This window comes from Crocodylus siamensis, chromosome 7 (genome assembly GCF_052110815.1).
Source record: "Crocodylus siamensis isolate JL-2025a chromosome 7, ASM5211081v1, whole genome shotgun sequence".
Taxonomy (NCBI): Eukaryota; Metazoa; Chordata; order Crocodylia; family Crocodylidae; genus Crocodylus; species Crocodylus siamensis.
Genome location: NC_143401.1, coordinates 71,778,624 through 71,799,457, shown reverse-complemented (window position 1 = coordinate 71,799,457; position 20,834 = coordinate 71,778,624). Strand labels below are relative to the sequence as shown.

General features: G+C 41.7%; 1 protein-coding gene across 4 annotated transcripts in view; it reads left to right on the top strand.

Annotated features, from left to right (window-relative positions):
* Positions 1-20,834, top strand: part of INPP5A (inositol polyphosphate-5-phosphatase A) — a 624,592-nt gene that overhangs the window by 292,342 nt on the left and 311,416 nt on the right. For all 4 annotated transcript variants that reach the window (XM_090057772.1, XM_090057771.1, XM_090057773.1 and 1 more), the window contains exon 2: positions 672-713. Coding sequence is in view for 2 of the 4 variants with exons in the window: in XM_090057773.1 (XP_089913899.1) it covers positions 672-713 (42 nt within the window). In the remaining 2 variants the exon portion in view is untranslated. The remainder of the gene's footprint in view (positions 1-671; positions 714-20,834) is intronic.

Here is a 20,834-nt window from a genome sequence, read left to right as displayed (position 1 = left end):
TTTTTATGTATGACAACAGAAAGCAGACATAGAAACTGGAAATACCAATGAGAGAACTCAATCTGCACTAATATAATTTATAAACTTCTATGTTTCAACCCCTCCATCCCCAACAAACTTCACATAAATTGTCATAACCTAAACTCTAAATATTTGTGATCATGGCTTCTAATTCAAGAGACTGACATGCTGAGTTCCGTTTTTAGCACTGACACACATGCGCACACATGCAAAGTCAACCAGTCTTGTCAGTCAGTCAGTCAACCAGGATGTAACTGGCCATGCCATTATTGGGCAGTTTTCAACCATTTTCAGACTGGACAGGGTCACTTCACCTCAAACCTATATAAGATGGCTGAAACAACAGGCTAAAACTTCATACGCTAAATAAAATGAAATGGCTTTTGGGTATTTTTATTGTATTGACACAGAACGGCCAATGTTTCTTTCACCTTGTCTATTTTATGGGTGTGAATTTGACAAGGCAGGGTATGAAACTGAAAGGGTAGTTCTGAGTGAGAGGATAATTTGTTTTCTCTTTTAGTATGAAAGGAAACTCTCTGTTTGAATATATTAAAGGAAACGATGAGAACCTGATTTTTTTTTTTTTTTTTTTTTCTTTTCAATTGCACTATACCTCACTGATTTACTTTTCATATTTTGTTTTTCAGCCCGAAAATTTACAGAAGAACTGGCTTCGGGAATTTTACCAGGTATGGTAAGAAAATACTCCATAAAATTCTAAAATGTGTATTTCTTTAGTTCATCATTTTTAGGCAAAGATTGCTTGTTTTGCCAAATTGATAGCTAAACTGATCTTAGCTATTTTGTGATGAGTGTAGGGAGGCATGTTTTTGCTGAGGCAAATCCCAAGCTCAGGTGTTTATCTCTGCTAACATGCATAAAATAATTTTGAATCTTCCTAAGTTTCCAACAAATGTGTACAAAAGTCTGGAGTATTTACTCTTATCAAGGCTCAGTTACCACACTCTAAATAAACATTACAACGTATTACAACAGGGGTTGTCAACTGCGGGTATGCGGAAAGGGGCTAGGAGATATGCATGGGCAGGCGGGGATGGAGTGCCACCACCCAGTGCCGCCGCCACCTCCCAGGAGCTAGGGGAGGTGGTGGGGGAAGGCAGCAACCCCCCTCTGTGGGCTGCACGGGCACCACCTGGCTAGCTGGATGTGGTGGGGAGGGGGAGTTTGCACATAGCAGCGGTGGCTGTCATCCACCACCCCATGCTGCCACCGCCGCTGCCCACAACTCTCCCCCACTCTGCATCTGGCTGCCGCCCCTCCCCCACTCTGCCAGAAGGGGTACACTCCTTAAAAAAGGTTGAAAAACCCTGTATTACAAAATAATTTCTTTTGGCATTAGCTCAGTGCAAAAATATTGTCTTCAAGCTTTGCGAGGGGGGATTTTATTAGCATGGAAAGAAAAAAATCTCTAAAATATTGGATACAGGTGTAGGTTTACACTTCTTTGGCCAATGAAGACTTATAATTTTAGCATGAAAGAACAGATTGTCTACAGGTTGTCTGACTTTTTAGCTTCTCTCCCCTTTGAAGTTTAACAGATTTTGTGAGGGCCAAAATTTCAAAGCTATCTTTCCTTAACAATAGAAAAAAGGTCCCACCCCAGGTGGAGATGACCATTCTTGCTGGCAGGAGCATGAAGCAGAGCTTCACAGCTGGCTTAGTTATGAAAGAAGATTGAAGGAGCTGAGATAAGATTATGGAGGAGATGCAGAAAGGGGAGTTCAGGCTGTCCACTAAGAGGGTGTGATATGTGGAGTTATGCTTACTATCCCTAACTGCAGACCTAAATGGCAAGTGTTTAGTATTTTCCATGTTTACTGGTTGCTTGCAGCTAGGAAGGGTTTTTTCCCCCTTTCCTGTTGTCACAGGTGGAAAGGTTTGGTTTTTTGGGGGTTTTTTTCCCCAACTTCCTCGGAAACACTAAGTGTTGGTTGCAGTCAGTGCTTGGGATTTTGACTGGGTTGTGCCAGTGTTCCTGCTGGGACCACAGTCCAGAGGTTTCTGGCTAAATGGTCTTTCCCCTCTGCTCAGGTTCAGACAGATCACCACATTAGGAATTAGGAAAGAATTTTACCAAATGGTCAGATTGGAATGGACTATGGGGGGTTTTTTTGCCTTCCTCTGTCGAGGGGGATGTGGCTCTCTCTGTTTTATTTCTTGACCATATTTTAACAAACCCTTCTAGCAGTAGGATACTAACCACCCTTGTCCCCTTGCTTTACCTGTGGCAAGTTAAAGTGCTAAACCTTGTAGTTGTCTTTGGAAATGTACTTTCTATGAGTTGGATTCACTGGACTAGGAAAGCTTCCCATATTATGATTATTTGAGTTGGAGTAGAGTTATAGGAAAGTAGGGGAGGAAGAGATGTCACAAGGTCATCTAGTCCAGGCTCCTGCTCAAGGCATGATCATTTCTGACTAAACCATTCTAGCTTGTCCAGCCTGTTCTTGGGATGGCGATTCCACAGCTTCTTGAGTCTGTTCCAGTACTTGACTACCCTCATGGGTAGAAAGTTCCTCCTAATCTCCAACCTAAATTTCTTTTTCTCCTAGTGAGAAAATTCTTTCTAATATCTAACCTAAACTTCCCTTGCTGCAACTTGAGACCATTGCTCCTTGTTTTGTCATCTGCCACCATTGAGAACATTTTATCTCCATTCTCTTTCAAACCCCCCTTTAGGTTGTTGAAGGCTGCTATTGAATCTCCCCTCAGTTTCCTCTTCTCTAAACTAAATAAGCCCACTTCCCCCAGTCTTTCTTTATAAGTCATGTCCTCCAGCCCCCTCATCATTTTTTGTCATCCTCTGCTGGACTTTCTCCAATTTGTCCACATCCTTTCTGTAGTGGTAGTGGGGAGGGAGGGGAGAGTAAAAGCTGAACACAGTACTCCAGATGTGGCCTTACAAGTGCTGACTAGAGAGGAATAATCACTTCCCTTGACCTGCTGGCAGCACATCTGCCAGTGCAGCCCAGTATGCTGTTTAGCCTTCTTGGCATCAAGGGTGCACTGTTGGCTAATAGTCATATGATTCTCCACTGTAACCCCCAGGTCCTTTTCTGCAGAGCTGCTGCCCGGTCAGTCAGCCCCCAGCCTGTACTGTTGCATGGGATCGTTCCATCCTAGATCCGGGGCGGGCAATTATTTTGGATGGAGGGCCACATACTGAACTTTGGCAAGCCATCGAGGGCCACATGACAGGCAGCCCTGGGCAGACAAATATTAATTTTCTAAATTTTTTTAGGGGCCCCATAGGCCGGATAGAATGGCCTGGTGGACCACATCTGGCCCGTGGGCTGCATTTTGCCCGCCGCATCTTAGATTGTTCTGAAGACTGTTATGAACCCCCTCCCCGCCCACCCAGTCTTCTGTTCTCTTGGCTGAATAACCCTAGTTCTTTCAGCCTTTTCTTATAAGTCTTGCCTTCCAGGACTGTAATAGTTTTTGTTGCTCTGTGCTGGACTCTCTCCAAACAAGAGCATGCTATTGGCTCATGTTTAGCTTTATGTTGTACTGTAACCCCCGGGTCCTTCTCTGCTGTACTGCAGCCTAGCCAATCATTCTCCAGTCTTTATTTTTGCATGTAATTATTCCATCCCGAGGGCAGAACTTTGTTCTTGTTGAATCTCATCTGATTGATTGTAAACCAGTTCTCCAGTCTATCCAGATCATTCTGATTTATTTACCCTGCCCTCCAGCTAACTACAGTTTCACCCAACGTGGATGTAATCCTCAACTTTGCTAAGCACGAACTCAGTCTCATTGTCCAATCATTAATAAAGATATTGAACAGTATCAGACTAGTTATGCATCCATGTTACAGTACTTTCATCTAGTCCATATTTCCTTAGCTTGTTAATGAGGGTGTCATGGGAGACAGAGTCAAGGCTTGCTAAAGTTAAGGTATATCACATCCACTGCTCTCCCGCCATCCATAGTGCATATTTGTCCCAGAGCACTGCAGAAACAATTTTTAAAATGCAGGAAACTTACCATGTATTTATTTCCTATGACAAATTATTTTAGCATAGATCTAATGTAATTTAATATAGTACTCATTAATTTGCATATGCTTAAATAACTCCCAAAGGCTTCTATTTTTCCTCTCTCCCTTATGCAAGGGTACAGAGAACAATCATCGGGTAGGGGAGCAGGTCAGAAGGGAATAGGAATGTGGCCTTACAGTTAACTAACATCTAGATGTTACCTGAACCCAATATACCATTTACCTGAACCCAGGATGACTTTGAATTTAAAACAACCACCACTAATTAGATTCTATAAATGGAAAATTATAAATGTTATAGTATTCCATGTATCAAATCTAATTAGTGAAAGGTCATCTTAAATTTCTCCCCCACGCTTCTGTGGCAGGGAAAGCAGCAGTGGGAGGTCATGGACCAGATCCCTGTCCTTGCTCCCCTATTCCTTGACCTCCTTGCTTTCCTCCTACCACATACCCCCTGCTGCCTGTTCCCCCTTCTGTTTGCCCCCCAAGTGCTTGCCCTCTGCCATGTACCTGCTTGTTTCCTTTTCCTGCCATGCCTGTACCAGCTTCTCTAGTCCCTGCTCCCTCCCTTGTAGCCTTCACCTTTCCCTCTTGCCCCCATGTGTCTATACCTGATCCCTGCCACCTGTCTTCCCCTTCCCCCCCAACCCCTTACTAGGGATGTAAATATTGTTTTAAAATTATCTGTTTAACCTCCTCTAATTATACCAGTTAAACAGTTAACCGATAACATGCCAGCTTGGACCTGGCTGCTTCTGAGAACCCTTCCTCAGGGCCTTTGGGGGCGCGGGGAGGAGGGATGGGGCAAGCCCGGCCAGACAACACTGCTCATTTGAAGCCACAGCAGCAGCAGGCGAGGAGATTTCCCAGCCTGGTGCAGCTGCCGGGAGGGAGGGAGCACCTGTGAACAAACAGCTATTGCTTAACTGATGAATCATTAGGCTACCTGCTGTTTTCCTTAACCTCACAGGCTATGGGTACTAGTCCCCCTCCTTGACTCTCCTCCTCAGCCTCCCTCCCTCCTTCCTGCCTGCCCTGCTGCCTTTCTGTTCCTGAGGCACTACACCACTTCCCTTCCCTGCTGCATTGCACCCTGAGCTAAACGTTAACCAGTGATGCATTACTGATATAAATCTACTCATTTAAACGTTTAACCTTTCACATCCCTACTGCTTACCTTCAGCTGCAGTTCTGCTCCGGTTCTGTGACTGTCAGAGATGGCCCCAAACCATCCTGGCCAGGAGGAAGCGACAGCAGATCCCAGACAAGCTGGTTGAGGGCTGCAGGGACTGGAGCCAGAGCAGAATGTAGGGTTAGGGGGAGGTGCAGCTGGTGGGGCAGGCTGCATGGTTTCCCCTGCACTCCCCTTGAGCCACATGTACAAGTCCGCCTGTTTTCCCCCGTTCCTCCCTAGAGTCTCCCCCATGTTCCCCCAGTTGTGTCCCCCCTCCCCCTCCTACACCAAATGAGACAGCCTGGCCTAGGGCAGGCAGCGGCTCAACACCGGCTTCAGCCCCGAGCCTGAGGCCAAAGATTAGTTTAGCTGCCTCTTGCCCTAGGCTGGTACACAAGTCCAAAATAAGGTACTTGCTTTGTCCTTCCCCCCCATGTGATCACATCTTGGATTCAGGTAAATACAGTAGTTTTATATGATAGTCCCACTATACTATTCAAATTCTACAATAAGGTGGTGATGGTTGTCAAAAGTGATGGAACTGTTTTGTCATGGGGAGGCTCCGGAGGTGGCTTGGAGCACACATCCTCTCAATGGGATAGCCTCAATTTTCAGCCAATTCCATGTGATTTGCAGGATTTAGAAGGCAAATCCACTGGTTTTTTTTCTCTTGTGTGATTATGGAAGACTGAAATAGAGCCCAGCATTAAAAAACTGAGTCATTTTAGCAAGCAGTTTCTTCAGCACCTTGCTCCATAGAAGGGAGTAATCTGGTCTGTGGTTAGCAGCAGTGGCTGTCACGTAAAGATCTTGGCCAATCCACAAGTTTTGTTTGAAAACAGAAATCAGAAGTCCTTAATATCTGGCGGTAGGTATGTTCTATGCCTATGTGACCAGGCCAGCCATGTGGGTACTTCAAAATATAGTGTTTTCAATCACAATTTTTTTGGAAAGAGTCAGTGTTGTAATTTGTATCTGGTTAAATTCTTTTCCTATTTAAAAAAAAAAAAAAACAACAAAATTATTGCATTAATGACTACTTGCTCAATTCAGAATATTTGCATTAAAGATGGCTCATTTCCATATTGACTTGAAAGGAAGAAAAAGCAATCCATATACTTCCTCTAAGAAGACTCTTAATAAGGCCACATTTTGCTTGTCATTTTCATAAGAGCGAATGAGCAAGACAAAGAATGCCATCTGATACAACACACAGGTGTCATCTTTTTAATATGCTGATGGTATTTCAAACAGCCTGCTTATTATCTCAAACTTTCCTTCTGAAGTGCTGGCAAAATGCGGAAAGCTGAATAATTTAATCAAGGCCTCAGTTTGATCATTTTTAAAGATTTAATGATCTGTGGCCTTAAAACATGCTAGTGGGGAAACTAGGGGCCACAGGCATAATTTAGGAGCTATTCAGAGAAAAATAAATAGGAAATTCAACATGATGATGGATTTTCTGTTGCATAACAATCTGTTGTATTAATCTCATTGTGAACCTTCAGTAGCTTTCGGGGGATCAACATTTTTTGTTCATCTTGCAGCTGAAAGAGAGTTAAACAGGTAGTGAGTCTACTAATGTAACAGAAGAGTTGTTACTGTAATACTTGATGTTTCTAGCATTCTTTTTTCACGTTAGATACTTTAAAATAATATAAAGTGAAAAATAGCCAGGTCTTCAATCCTGGAGCAGTATACTAGGCTCCTAAAAGGTTGGATTTGCTTGCTGTGCCATTTGGGATTTAGTATTACAATAATTATTTGCATAAAACACCACATGGCTGTTTAAACAAAATAAACCTTATGAAAAATGCCCTCAAATCCTTCTAATAATGGATTTTTTTTGCTCTCAGAAAATCTGGGTCTGAAGTGTTGCTATAGAGACACAAATATAAGCATGATATGTTTGTTTATTTATTTTACAAGTTATTTATTTGTGTATATTTGTCTAAAATTCTCAACATTCATTTACTTATCTCTAAAACTGCATGGGAAATAATCTTCCCATCGCAAAAATGGTTCTCATCCTGTACTGAGACAAAACAGATTTCTATTTTTGCTTCCGCCCGCCTCCCCCCCCCCCGGAAAAGCAAGTGTGATCCTAGAATAGACCATACTCTACAGCAGCAGCTTGAACCTAGCTCTCCCACATCCCACAAGGGTGTCCTAACCCCTGGCTTTTAGCCAGTCTCATTCGCTTTCTGGTCAAATTAATGTTTGTTTATACAAAATAGAACATCTTTAACAAGTGAAAGAATTGGGGGTGGGGGGAACAGAGTGATTTTATAGCTGCGTGCTTAAGCAACTCACTGTTGGAAATCCCAAGTTCAAGATTGTTTTATCTGATTAGGAGCCAGGACTTTTATGCTGGGCTTCCTACATCCAAAATGATTCTCTTAACGACTGGGTCTTTGGGTGGATCTTCCTCTTCTTCTCTTCCCAGCAAAAACAAAAAAGAAAGGAAAAAAGAAAAGAAAAAAAGTTGCATAAAAATGTTTTATCTCTTCTTATCACTGATATAGCAGTGAACCAGCAAGACAGCTGACAGCATTCTCAAAAATAGTGCAGTTTAGTAGTTTGAACTTTTGCACCTTTCTTTGTTTACTGGGATTTGTTGTTTAGAGTGTATTGCAATTGTAATGAGATGTAGTATGAAAATTTATAAAAGCTCTTAGGGATGGGATGTGTCATTTTACTATGGGATTATTTAGCGCCTAACAAATTGGGTCCTTACCTAATTGAGATATTTAGGCACTGCCCCTTCTAATTCAAGATGCACAGTATTTTTTTTGTTTTTAGTCTTAAATGTTTAGTTGCTTTGGAATACATAGCCAGATTAATTTAATCAACGGTACTGGAAAATGTCTTTAGAATGCATTTTTAACACTTCTTCTTAAACTTGAAACCCAGAGAAACCACAAAACCACAATTTTTTCCACCCTTCTGAGGAATTCAATTTGCATATATGGTTGTGTCAACACATTGCTTAATCTTTGGCAGCTAAAGTTCTTCTGCAAGCAGTGAAAATATTATCTACAGAAAAATAGGAATAATTGGTAGTCTCGTTATCTTGTATTTCTAGAAAGTATTGCCCATTGAGACCAAATGTTATTTTGATAGGTTTTTATAATATATTCTAATGTTTCTTTTCACTCCATCTTTCCGGTTTTCACAAAAAACACCATAATGAAATCACATTTCATTTTGGTTTTGTAGGAAAAAAACAGTTTTAAATTCCAGTAAATAAAAATTTATTAACTTTAATGTCAAACTGTCTAACTTATTAAGTACTTACAATATGCAATTGTCCTGAAAATATGGTAGGCACAGGAGTACTAAAAAATTAATGGGAACATTTCAGTTTTGTGATCACATATTTAATTATTAAATACTTTTGCCTATCTTACAAATAAAGTACTAAAAATGAAATGCCTGGAAAGATCTGATCTATATTTCACTATACTGCTTGTCCAAGTGCAAAAAGCTACAAAATAATATAGCTTTCACTTTTCTCTTTAGTGATATTCTTGACAATATAATTTTTCGGTTGACATGCTATAGGGTTGAGTGGTTTGAGAGTTGCACAGAAATCTTATTTTGTCTAATCTGTTTCTATTTAAACTAAAAATAAAGAAAAATGCATTGATTTATCTTAATTTTTATAAAATACAAACAATATAATAACATTTCAAACATAAAATACGTATTTAATTTTAATGTTAATCTAAATTGTAGCTACAGATACTATGTAATTTGTCTACCAGTGGGCTAGCTACTAATATATCATTTCCAGGACAATAAGAAGATACAATGAAACAAAACCTAACTGTACAATATCAACAAATACTTAATGTTGAATAGACTCAAGAATATATCTCGGAGAAAGTAATGCACCTTATCTGTGTTGTTTAGAACTGAAATAAACAAAACACAGTATAAGGAATAATCTTGTATAAGGACAGACTTGATGACTAGGGACAGTGTATTGGTTTTCCTTACATGGATTTTTTTTAGAGGTATTTTAATAGTTGATATTCATGTCCAAATATTGTTGGAGACATGCCATTTTAAACAAGTTTTAGTATTATCACTCAAAAATCTGTAGTTAGGTACCACAAATAACATAATAATTCAAGTATTTATTAACCAGCAGGTTACTTATAATTTCAAGCTTATTCTGCAAATATAAGAGGGAGAAAGTTTTGTATTTCTTGAATGAAAGTTGCAATTCTTATGAAGTTATTAGGCTTCAGAAGAGAAGGTTCATCAAGAAAAATGTGAATTGTAAGACTTTCTATGAAATCATGAGAGATGGCACAGCTGCATTATTTTTCTCTGAAGTTACATTCCTCTTCGTGTATCTCACTGACCCTTAGTTTTTGTAATGAAGCTATCTATGGCTCTCCCTGTGCCATGCTATAGCCTTGGGCTCCCCAGTGTGGGGGAGGGGGTCAAGGCAGGGAGGAGTCTGTGACTACACTTAAATCATGTGGCAGGGACTACAGCAGAAGGCGACTTCTGCCTATGTTGTGTCAGAGTTGGGTAGCAGGGGATCTGCCAGAGAGGGGGCTTTTGCCACACTGCGTTGCGCTACAGGTAAGCAGCAGGGAGAAGTAGAGGTGGTGGCTGGGTCCCATTGTCCACCTGCCTATGGCCTCCTGCCAGAAAATGCTTCCAACCCCTGTGTTTAGGCTTTTGTGCATTCAGGGGCAGCAGTAACGCTCCTGGCTATTCCTTATTATTGTACGAGGTTAAAGGCTGTCTTAAAATGTTCCAACCATCATTTTTTGCACTATGATAATTTCCCCCCTCCCCGTTCCACTGGCACAGACCTGAGCCCAGGTCTGCCTGCTGCTCCCCCTCCCCCATTGCTGCTGCAGCATTTCCCCACTTGATGCTCCAGCAGCAGGGGCATGGCCAGCTCTGGCACTAGCCTCAAGTGGGAAGGGGTTTAATGCCCCCCTCCCTGTCCCACCAGCATAGACTCAAGCCAGAGTTTTCCTGGTGCACCCCACTCACTGTTGCAGTGCCAGGGGTGGGGGCATGGTCAGACACTAGCCAGTATGCCCCCCTGAGGCAGAGAGGACAGGGAAGGGGGTTATTCCCCCTCCCCCTGCCTCCAAAGAGCCACAGCTGGAGTCTGGCAGCTCTGGTTGCCACTGCCTATTGCTCCCTGTGCAGGACAAGTGATGGAAAAGCTCCCTCCCTGCCCCTTCCACAAGACACCGGAAGGATGGGCGAAATAACCCCCCTCCCTGCCCCTCACCTAAGGGGGCCATGCCGGCTGGCCTCTGACCATGCCCCTGCTGTTGGAATGGCGAGGGGGCAGGAACCACAATGGGGGCAGCAGCCCCTGTCAGTTTCCCAGGAGTACAAACCACAAGCCCAAGCAGAGAACACAGCCCAACCCGGGCTGCCGAACATACTGGGATGCTGTGGGACTCTAGTTTATCTTAAACCAGGAAGGGGTCTGGCACAGACATTGCATAAACCAGCTTGAGCCAAATCAGTTAAGTCTGGTACTACATTCAACTAGGTTTATCTCAACCTGGTTTCAGCCATTTTGAAATGAGATTATGTGCACTGAACTTATGTTCTGTTACAGGTTTAAATCAGTTTCCACTCACTTAACCCTGTTCATGTGTAACTTCTGTCCCTAGTCAGCAATTTTCTCTTTGTGCTAGCATTCTTTACCAAGTAGTGTTCCACTTCATGTGTGTACTTTGGTACCTGCACTCTCCTGCACGTGCGCTCTTCACAATGAAAATTATCTGATTTTAGATCCATTAATGTCAAAGTTCTTCTGCATGCTTTGGCACTAGCACTCAAAATCTGCCCCAGTGCTCTGGTACTCTAGCACAGTTTTCAGCATTAACCCTTTGTCTTCTGAGCATCTACTTTCTTTGGTACTCTGGCCTTGCCTTTCTTTTGTTTGTAGGGAGAAAGAAGTATACTGAATGACTTTATGTACTGTGAGTGCAGTAAAATGTGTTCAGAGAAGATGATGTTTGGTTGTATTGTCTTTCCTTCAAGACTAAAACAAAATGCTGGGGTGCCAGATTGATTGATTTTTGAAGTGTTACTTCAGAGGCTGTGATAGGATCATAGGAAAGTAGGCTGGAAGGGACCTCACAAGGTCAGATAGTCTGACTTCCTGCCCAAAGCAGAATCATCCTTGACTCAACCAACCATCCTAGCCAAGTGTCTGCCAAACCGGCTTGTGAAAATTTACAAGGATGGAGATTGTGACTTCCCTAGGTAGCCCGTTACAACACTTGACGCAGCATTGCAGCATAAGGACATTGCTTCTAGTCCTGTCCTTTATGGCCAAGAGAAAAGCCCACCTCCATCCTCTTTGATACATGGAATAGTTTTTCAAGGACATGATGGAGACTTCTCTAAAGGCTGGTACCAAGCTAACCTGCATTGTTTTTAAAAGTAACCCCCCTAGAGAAAAAACAATGGACACTAAAAAATTATTAAGCAACAAGGCACACGGCTTTTATGACCCTTTAATCATAAATCCTTTTCGTTTTTGGGAAGTTCTGTAGTTGCATCGCTCAAATGCCTTATGGCTGCATACAGTCAAAAAAAAAAAAAAAGCGGGGGGGGGAAAGATGCTTTACCAGAAGAAGCAGTGTGTTTATTAGACCTGGTTCTGCAACATCTGTATTGATCAGGTGCTTCACTGGGGCTTCATCTAAAAGTGATTCAATAAGCTATTAGATAAAAGCCCCACTAAAGCACCTGATCTATACAGATATGGGCCAAGCCTGGTCCAGCTAACACTCTGCCTCTTCTAGGCATGTGCTGGGCCTGACACAGGATCTCACCAAGTTTAAAGTAAAGTGCCATTTTAGGGGGCTTTTTAACATCTGTAAGCAGTCTGTTTTCACTCTCTAAACCAAAGGATTCAGGAAGCATTGAATGTGTGATGTGAGGATGGCCCCACGTCTGAAAGCATTCATTATGACATCTGAAGCAGAGCCTCATTTCTGAGTTTAAATCAGGCAGTGAGAGAAGGTTAGTAGTGTTTCAGTCAACAGCTGGACTCTCAACTAGCGTGAGTAGTTTCTCGGAGATTTTGACATTTTCTTGGAGGCATGTGTTGATACAGAAAGATGAGCGGAAGTGATGATTTTTAGATAACAATGAATACAACTACATGTCCAACTTATTTTCAGTCCTCTGAAGTCATGAAGGTTGCAAAATTAACTTTTGTGTCTCTTGCCTTGTGTTAAAAGTTGTTGCACTATTTACAGTGAGACATGCTTTCTTAGAATGAATACAGTCGATACCAAGCAACAAGTGATTTCTTGACATCAGTGCACCAACTCTGTTGAGAAACCAGCCTTCCCCCTTATTCCCTGAAACTGCAGACAGTTCCCACTGTGACTCTTGGAGAAATGTGCAAATGCGGGAGATTGGGAGCTACTGTTGGGACTGAAGACTGGGAGCTAAACTTTAATATGAATTTACACTTAGTACAATCAAGGAACACCAACATCCATGTACTTTAGTCCAGCTGATGAAGATATGGAGGATCCTCTACATTACTACCTTGGCTTTAAAGGGGATTTCAGAACAGTATAACCTCCTGAATATGCTGTTAGTTAACACCAGATTTTAGAGGTGGCCAGGGCTATTGGAAAAGTAGGCTGCAAGTATGATGCTCTATCCTGGAATTCTGAGCTTTTGTTCTAGGATCATTTGATTGGTGGCTGCATCCTGTTGTCCAGGGCTTTTGGAAAAGTCCTCCGTTTGGTTAATATTCTTCTCCAGTTAAAACACCAGAACCTTTTAAAAATAACAGAATTAAAAAAAAAAGACAACCCCACGAACAACAAAATTCACCCTGTTGGAAATCTGTCCTGGTACCCTATTTATTACTCTTCCATGCAAGAGAAGCAATAGTGACATCTTCTGTTCTGGACACAAATGACCATAGGCCTTGGGGATTCCACAAAAAGATTTGGATTTGCAAGCTCTAGGGCTTCTCTCACCAAAGATAATTTTTTGCAGGGAAGCAGATGAAGGCTTTTAACTGAGCTGGGAGGAAAAAACAAGAAGCACAGCCTTTTTTGATGACTGTATCTTACCCTTTGTCCCTCCTTAAAGGCAGGGAAGTGACAGGCTGCGGTTTGTCAGCCAGCTTTTATGTTGTTGAAGTTGAATAGCCTAATAAACAAGCCAAGAATGGAGTTGACCTATCACAGCTCTGTTTGTATATAGAGATGTTTTTGCACTAAGTCTGCAGATTGATGGTGAAGAGAAAACAGAGTACAAAAAGTAGCTTTGTAGTTTCCCTGCTAAGTTTAAAATTGGAAGGCACACAGTTCTGTAGCTGTTCTTTACTTACTATTTTAAGCGTGCCCTGATTTATTTTCTTTGTAGGTCTTAGAACTACCAAAATAGATCTAATTATCTCTATAATGCTATGTTCCCTTTCCCCTTCCCTTTTTCCCCCACCCTTCTTTTTAGTAAAGGAAGCCACCAAGATTAGGGAGATAATTGAACAACTATTAATAGCAATGGGAAACTGGAATTTTGTGCATGTGTGGAGACTGTTGCTGTTGTAATTGGCATGTTTCCATTTCTACAACCTCTTTGCAGTCAGTTACAGTGTAGATGAGGAAATATACAGGCAAACGTTTTTCCATCGATGACTTTGGGATGGTGGATTGATTATAGCATAGTTCATATAATTACTTCTGTTTTATGGTTACTGTAAGGAAATGATATACATTAAGAACATAATGAGATGTGTTGAATAGTCTGAAACTTTGTCAGACTTGACTGAAAATGTTTTGCATGCCACGGTAAAATAAGTTAAGGTTTTGTTTTGGATACCATGTTTCTTTGGGAATTTCATCTGATATTTGATTTCCTGTTTGTCTGGCCTGTATAGTCTGAAGCACTGACTTAAGTGAAAAACTTGTTTGCAATAGCCAGTAATTAGGTAGCAAAGTGACTAGCTCTTTATTCAAGTAGAAGATAAAAACTTTCTTCTGTATTTTGAAATTAATGTTAATTACTTATGAAGTCATATTATACATGATGTTTCCTTTGTGGTTGCTTTAGCTATATTTTTTCTCCTTTCTACTTATTATATAGTTCCTTTAAAGGTTGTGGTTATGATGGGTATCCTGGTAAAGTTAAGATCTATATCTGTGTATGTTCCATTAACTGATTATATTTTGCTTTTAACATTAAAATAATCTTTCTGGTAAAGTTGTATGAATTCTCCTGATTCTGATTACCAGAACTTCCCTTCTAATCCTTTTTGGATTGTGAATCACAGTTCATACACTACTATGCATATTGTATTTACTCAAATCAAAGATGAAATATTTTTCCCTATTCAATGTGGGGAGGTAGGAGAGATGGAAGCCTTGGATTCAAGTATGACTTGAAGTATGAGGGACAGGCGGCTGCTGCAGGTCCAACTCTGTCCCCTGCTTGGGGTTAACACTTGCTTTCCTCACTTCCAGCCATACCCTCAAGCTCCAGCCTGGGCCATGTAGCCCGTACTCTCTCTAGCCCCTGCCTGGCCTCTGCCTGTCCACCGAGCAGTGACAGTGGCGGCTCTGGCCCCAACCAGGGGCTAGGGCCAGGGCTGCTGCAACTGTGAGTGACCATATGATCTGTTCCCTGGGCTTAAATGGAACTGGAGCTAGAGCCAGAGCCCAGACAGAGGGTAAATGGCAGGTGGGGAAATAGGTGACAGAGTGGGGGGAAGGTAGAAAAGTAGGTGTTAGAGTGTGCAGGTACCATGGGAGGAGGCAGGTGCCAGAAAGCATAGACATTTTCAGGGGGGAGGTACCATAGTGGTGGGAAATGGTGGTGGTGAAAGTCAAGGGGCAGGAATCAAACCATTTGACTTCCTTGCTACCTGTCCTCCTGTTTCTGCTTGCACTGCTGCAGCTGTTGAGGGGATGTGTTTAAGACAACCCTCCAATAACCCAGTTGATTGCATCACTGCTGTGAGTAACAGTAATCTGTGCCTACTACAAAAGTAATGAGCTGCCTCCTTGAACTTTTTGTTCTAGATGCGATTGGTTGGCTTTAATAATTACAGTGATGATTTAAATCAATATTGTAGATAACTTTTAAAATGACATAAGTGTGAGCCTAGTCTAATAGATATTTTGTTAATGCTTTAACTGCTGTGATAAGAGTTCAGTGATAATGACATCAGGATTCAAACAAAGCTGCTACTATATAAGGCTGCAATAATCCCAACTCTTCTCTATGATTGTGAATGTTGGGTGACCTAAACAGACCACCTGAAAAGTCTGGAACACCATAACTGGCACTCCCTCTGGAAAGTGGTTGCACAAATATCAGTGGGAGGATCATTGCACAAATATCAGTGTCCCCACTGACACCAACACCACCAGTATGGAAGCATTGATTACTTAACATCAGCTGCGGTGGGCAGGGCACTGTGTGTGTGTCCGATGTACGTTTACCTGCTATACTTCCAACTCAGCCAAGTACAAAGGGCATGCAGGGGCCAGAGGAAACGCTTCAAGGACACCCTCAAGGCAAACATTAAGAAATGTGGCATTGGCACCCCAAGTTGGGAAAAACTAGAATGGGAGAGGGTTGCATGGCAACACCTTGTGAGAGAAGGTACAACTTACTTTGAGGAAATCTGTCTTGCCCTAAAGGCAGAAAAACAACGGAAACAGAAGAAAAGGAAACAAGACTGAGAAATCCATGGTCCGATTTTCCCTTTAACCATCACCTGTGGTGTTTGCTAGAGAGTGTCTGGCTCTCGGATCGGCCTTCTTAGCCATCAGCGGACTCATTTACAACCCTTTACTTGATCTGTGGGAGGAATCATTCTCGATCATGAGAGATCGCTGACTATGAGAGTTCATAATAATTATGCCTTAGTGATGACCTCTGTTTTGCTTTTACTTTTTTATATTTATAATTTTTAATAAAGTTTCATAAACATATACTTTTTTTTTCAATAGGCAACTTGGGTTTCTGCTGTTAGGAGCTTAAATGAATGAGCTGATCCACCTTGAACCCAGAGATACCTTCCTGAGTTAAACCTTGGATTCTCAATGTATTTGCTTTGTAAATATGCCAGGAGTGTTTAATATTACTTCTGATGGAACGTTGTATTAAATGTCTCATTGCGTCTGTAATCCTGCACTACTTAATGAAAACACCATTAGTTCAGTTTAATGATAATGTGATGTGGCTTAGAAAAAGCAGAATTTATGTAATAAAGTGATAGCTTTCTAAAGCAGTATACTACAGCAATATCACAAAAAGCAAACTGGTATAAACCTATATAGCTCACAAATCCTGTTTTGAGGGGCAGTTCTGATTGGGCAGACTTCTTGTCAGCTGGAGAGAGTTGCTTGGTCATATCTTATTTCCAATTGCTTTAGCAGATGGTCCATCTCCTTATAGCAGATGGTCCATCTCCTTATTGCAAAGAAAGAATTATAGGTCTCCATGAGAATCAGGAAATATGAGCAGTAAGCATAGATATTTGTTTTTTCACAAGGAGAAGAGAAGAGGGAACAGGAGCTGCCAGTGGTAGAGAAATGTCCAAGAATGAAGAAACCCAAGGAAAAGGGAAGTGGGGAGAAGGGACCCAAGCAACAAGAACGGTCGTGCAGGGAACAAAAATGACTCCCTGACTGAGCATCCATGAAGTGTCTGCAAGCAGATAATGGGAGCATAAGAAAGAGATGTGAGCAGTGAGAGAAGTAAAAGCAGAAATAGAAGTGGTTTAGTTCGGTCATCTAAGTACCTTCACTTAGTTGTTGCAAGGTCTAAAATTGGATGACTTTCCCCAGAAGGGTAAACAGGGTTAGACTCCTAGAATCCCTGTGCAATTTAACAAGGGGAAGTAGGCACTTTGAAAAGATAATTCAGGGAACTTGGAGAAAATTAGGGAACAAGGTAAAAAGGGGAGGGGAGGGGTGAGAGGGGGAAGATGTGTAAAAAAGCTCAAGGGTAGGCCAGATTGCGAGAATTCTAGGGAAATGGGCACAGTAGGGAAAAGCTTAGTGCTTGACAGGAAAAATGAACAAATGGGTATATAAATGAGGTGATGGGTATTCATTGGACATTCTTATACTTTTTTACAAATAGTATAACAGTCTAACTTCTCCAGTATCAAAGCCTTTACAAGCATGAGTAGGAGAGAAATAAGGACATCCATTAAACCCCAGAAATACAGCTGAGACCACCTGAAACTTGGCAGGTTGCATGGAACTGGAAGAGATACTTTTTGCTGTTGTTTTTCATCATCTTTGTAAACTTTCTTCATCTAAACGATACCTGTATTTGAATATCTTTAGTAATCACAGGAAGTATTTTTGTAGCATCTTGGCTAGGGACGGACATTACACACAAACTGGTTTAAGTGATCAGAAACTAGTTTAAACCTGTAATAGAACAGATGTTCAGTGGACATAAACCAGTTTCAAAATGACCGAAACTAGCTTGAGATAAACCTGGTTGTATGTAGTATCAGACTTAACTGATTGAGCTCAAACCAGTTTATGCAATGTCTGTCCCTGACTGCAGAGTGGAAGTAGTAGTCTACATGGAAGAAACCAAATATTCGGAGTAGAATTTTTTTTCTAATTCATTTACTAGGTAGAAATATTGCTTTATGTTTGAGATAAATTAGAGCTTTCATTTATACTAGTAAGAAAAAGGGAGAAAAATACCCAAAAGTGAGAGGCCAAGCCAATATAGTTGCATTTAAAATCAGTTTTTTGTACTATGAAGCATAGCATCAACAGTGTCTTTTCTGAAAAGATAAAAAGTGTTCAAGTTTTTACTTTTAAATAACTGCTGTAGATCTAATCCTATTTGCTAACTATGAAAGGAAGCCTATCACTGAAGGGTTTTGCTTAACACTGACAAGACTTATGGCCAGATACAGACAATGTACTATAGGGGTACAGACGGTAGTGACAGTTTTTGCCTGATCTACCTCCAGAAAGTAGTTTACAGCTGTGACCAAACAAAAGTACATGGCTGCAGACTGTTTTTAAAGGGCGTGATCCTGTAAACAGCTGAACCCTCATTGCATGAGTCTTCAGATAAATGTGCTTCAAAACAGGGTGCATTCTGTAATTTGGGCCTGCAGAGCTCCCAGCCTGTAGCTGTTTTCAGAATGAGGGGGGCGGGGGGGAAGTGAGCAGGGGGAGTTTGGTCTGGGTTTTTTTCAGCTGGCACTGGAAGGTGAAGTAGGTGGGTTGGAGCCCCCCTGAGGTGGAGCGGGGGGGGGACCTCCAATCCACCCACCCCATCCTCCAGTGCCAGCTGGGGAATCCCAAGAATGAGCTTCCTCCACTCCCTTTCCCCCCCTCCCATTCTGAAAACAGTGTCTGGCCTGGGAGGGGGGAGTGGCATTGCTGTGGAGACTGGGCTGCAGGCTCCTATCAAGTGTGTGAAATCCCCAACTCCCAGACCCAAAAGCGAACTTCTGTTGGGACCGGAGGATCATTGCAACTCCTAACGCTTCCTCTGCCAAGTGCCATGAGTGGCAATGGGGAACTGCTTTTCTGTCTGCATCCTAAGTGGTTGGAAACCACTCATAATAAAACAGAAATTTGGTGAACACAGACTGGTTTAAAAAAGGTGGAACCTGGTCTAAGATTTGCACCCTCCCCCAAGGGCAAATGTGTGTTCTGTTCACTACCAATCTAACCTACACCACTTACAGAAACTTGGTAACTTGGATCGATTCTGCCTCCAGGTTTTTGAATGCCTGTACCTAGCCTGTGTGGTTAAATTAGTGACTTTTTCAAGCAGATCTTTGACTAGAGCTCTGAGATTTCAAAGCCAGAGAAATAGCTACCCACTACGTAATTTAGCAAAACTTATATGTTCTTGGACATTTAAGTCAATGTTTCTCTATACTTTCAGTAAAGATTTATTTGGTTCAATGACTTCAGGTCAAGTGCAAAAGACTTAAATGCAGCCTGACTAGCTGAATAGAGAAAGGGGAAAAAAAATGCTCTTTTATTGTAGTTGGGCCTGCAGCCAGCCCTGTTTGTGACATCATGGAAACTTGTGGTATCCTGTGTGCATAGTAGTAAGAAACTGTTGTGCACATACTCTTTTTTTCTTTTCTGTTATGCTACAGCAACCAGCTTTGACTTGACATGTCATTTCTAACAGTGTAAATAGCTTGTCATTATCCTTTCTAAATAAAGAGCTTTGCTTTCTTTTAAACACTTACTTATTTATGAATGAGTTCACTGAAGTGGAGGTGTCAGAGAAGCACATTTTTCCTCCAAACCAATATCTTCACTTCCCCTTGAAATTTTGTGACTACTCACAGTGAGTTGCAAGTAAGCCAGCTGAATTTGCTGAGTTATTGCTTCAGTGAGTTAGGTCTGTCCTTTGATCTGAAAGTGCCCTGGAGCAGAGGCAAGGAATCCTGGGGCCAAATCCTGTTCACTTGACTCGCATGAGAGGTCAGAGAGAGTATTTCCTCAAATGAAATTTGTTGCAGTATTATGTCAACTTTTTCATATTTTGGAAACTGAGACTGTTGCAACTAACTCCTCCTTTCTTTTTATATTATAGTTTCTACCTGTTTATTAATTTTTGACTCTGTGAATATTTTATACATTTTAGAGCAAACTAATCTCAGCATATTTATTATAGAATCTGGTAGCAGTGCCACTGAGTAAGACTGCCAGACATCTTGAAAAAATATTGAAAAAAATCCTTCCAAATGTCATCAAGATGCAAGCTGTTAAACAAACAAACAAACAGTTCATCATACATGCTTAGTATAAACTTGCTAATTTAACCATTAGAATCGCTAGAGTCCATTCTCACGGAGTGTCCTCACTGGCCTTTCTGTGCTGACCAGTTTCTGCACTGAGTCATCCAAAGGGTACAACTGAGCACGCTACTTCCCTCACAGCTACTCTGCAACCAGGCTGCATATATGAGCAATCCCCGCCACCTCCACTCCTTCATTTAACTGGACTTCATATAAATGGCACTCCCACAGAGAAACTTGAGCAGCTTTTATCTCCATGCAGTTCTTGCATTTGCCAAGGTTGTAAATAGGTGGAGTGAGGAGGAGATGGTGAAGGAGAGGGGAGTGAACTGGGACTGTCTGGGCAAAGAGGCTGGAAAAAATCTGGAGGAGCAAGACTAGGACTTGCTTGGCATGGAGAGTGTGACTGGAATCAAATGTGTCCTTTGCAGAGTCTGGGCCCAATGAGGTCCGAAGAACAGGACTGAGGGGAACAAGCAAAGCTTGTGTAGAGACAGGCTTTGTACAGGAAGAGTTTGTAGGGTTAGGGCAAAAGGTTCAAGCTTGGGAAGAGTCTTTGCTGTCATAATACATTGCTATTTGGAGCCTAGTAGGGGATCCAAAATACCTGCTGATTTGACGGTTCCTCTGCTGTCACAGGAACTTTGCCATTGGCAAAGTATCCATCCCCCTCTAGTGGTGATCTACATAAAGAATGGCTCTAATAATCCTGACATACAAAAAACTAGAAGTCTTTGGTTCCAAAATGATACCTTTTATTAGACCAACTGGAAAATGGCAAGAAAATTTGTCCTTTTCTGCAAACTTTCGGGATCGAAGTC